Source organism: Galeopterus variegatus, unplaced genomic scaffold (assembly GCF_000696425.1).
Source record: "Galeopterus variegatus unplaced genomic scaffold, G_variegatus-3.0.2 Scaffold7570, whole genome shotgun sequence".
NCBI classification, from domain to species: domain Eukaryota; kingdom Metazoa; phylum Chordata; class Mammalia; order Dermoptera; family Cynocephalidae; genus Galeopterus; species Galeopterus variegatus.
Genome location: NW_007733681.1, coordinates 104181 through 106180, shown reverse-complemented (window position 1 = coordinate 106180; position 2000 = coordinate 104181). Strand labels below are relative to the sequence as shown.

Genomic DNA, 2000 nt, shown 5'->3' with positions numbered 1-2000 from the left:
TATCTTCATTTTACAATGAGGAAACTGAGACCTAGAAGGATTGAGTAATTTCAAACCCAAACATTCTTCATGCCATAACTTGTAAAAGAATGCTCATGGGCTTTACTGGCTCTTTTGCCCAACATGCTTCATGGGCTTTATGGGCTCTTCCCAAGAGTGATTTATTAGGTCACAGGTGCATGTGAGGAGGTTTAGATGGGTAAATATTGTTCTTTCCTAATTTATTAGGGCATTATCTGTAACTAATATAAGAGTATACCTGGGACTTGGAATACTACTGTGTAAGAGATTTACTGGGGTATCTCTTTAATTCAAATAGTGCCAGGGCTTAATGTTTAATTTCACTTCCCTATAAGTATGGTTTAAGTATTTTACATTGTGTCTGTGGAACAGTTTAAATTAATACTTCTTGCTTTTGAACAGTGGGCCACAATACGAATTGAAAAAGGAGCCCCAAAGGAGTCAGTTCTTAAAAACTCAGCTTCAGTTGGTAAGTCTTCTTTTTCATTATGATTTTTAAAATATTTAAATTGGGTAAGTTTACATCTATCCAATTTGAACTTGAAATATGCAGAGAGCCGTGCGTTCTATAGGCGGTGGGTCATTCAGAATTCTGTCCTTAATGCAAAATAGCAGCTGCCTAAGTTCTGATTGACTTCTTACTGAAAAGGGTAATATGTGTTTATCTATGTGTTCTTATAGGTATTGTTTAAAACCTGTTATTGACTTTAATTAGCACCTTATTCTAGCTTCTAATTTGTTGTTCTTAAAGTATATTCCTCAGAATGTTCTCTCCTGCTGAAGGCTACTTGGTAAAACATGAAATAAAAAATAACTCCCCAGTGAAATGAGCTTGGGCATCATCAGATACCATACCTTCCTTTTAGAGAGAGCTGCTGCATAGTTAGTAATATAGACCCAGAAAAGTCCTGCAATAAAGAAACATGTTTAATTTTATATTAACTTAGTGTTTCCTAAACTTGTTTTGAACATAATGTCATTTTTACCATATGATACCTGTTAGCTTCTGGTAGAAGTGAGCTAACAAATCAACTGAGCTAACCAGTCCTTGCCTCTACTTGTGTGCTTTGCATTTGTCTGAATAAACCTTTTCACTTGGGGTAAGAATTTTAAAAATTGTTTAAGACACTGGGTTCATAGGAGAAGAGTATTCTATGGAGTGGTGGCTGTGCAATAAGGAGGAAATAGATCTCTAGATTTAATTAAAAGGCAAAGCCTTTATATGTTTTTCAAAAATAATGTCAAAACAATTTTGTGTCCATCTGATTTAGGATTAAAAATTGTCCAACTGTCAAATATTTCACTGGAAGGAATTTGTCTTCTGGAGGTTTGTCTAAGAGAAATTGTATGCTATTGTGAATTATGGAAATAAAGTATTTGACTGAAAACATCTGAACATTTTTGTGTAATTGAATTATTATCTTCAAATGATGGAAACAACTAGTAGAGCTTCATGGTATATAAACACCAAAGTCTTAACACCAATAACACTTTACCAAGGCTGGATATTTCTGGCTATCCTTGATCCTTTTTTTAATTGTCAGGTACTTTCTCTCAGATATAGCAGATTTATTAATTTTTTATCGTGGGGGGGCATTTTAAAATGTGTCTTTATGATTTAAGAAGAGAATAAATTTTGTTGTTGGTTTTCTGTTGTACTTGGTGAGACTTTGGGCTGTCGTGGATCTTGAGTGAAATTCTATGGGCCTTGCAGATTGGGGTGGTTGTGCATATCGTGGGTCATGAATCTTTTAAAAAATTTTTTATTGAAACGTAATTGATAGTACATATCTGTGGGGTACAATGTTGAATATCAATACCTATGTGCGACATGTGATGCTCAAATCAGGATAATTAGTATATTCACCATTATACAATATAAGCATTTTTTGTGGCCCTTTACCAATTTCTCTCTAACTCCTTTCCTACCCCCCCTTTCCCACCTTTGTTGGGCCACGAATTTAAAAGGGCACAAGGTG

General features: G+C 34.7%; 1 protein-coding gene across 1 annotated transcript in view; it reads left to right on the top strand.

Moving 5' to 3' along the window:
• Positions 1-393: 393 nt before the first annotated feature.
• AGPAT9 (1-acylglycerol-3-phosphate O-acyltransferase 9) overlaps positions 394-2000 on the top strand; it is a gene marked incomplete at its 5' end in the record, with an annotated part of 50932 nt that continues 49325 nt past the window's right edge. Inside the window, one exon of the mRNA XM_008592088.1 lies at positions 394-490. Within this exon, the coding sequence (XP_008590310.1) occupies positions 394-490 (97 nt within the window). The remainder of the gene's footprint in view (positions 491-2000) is intronic.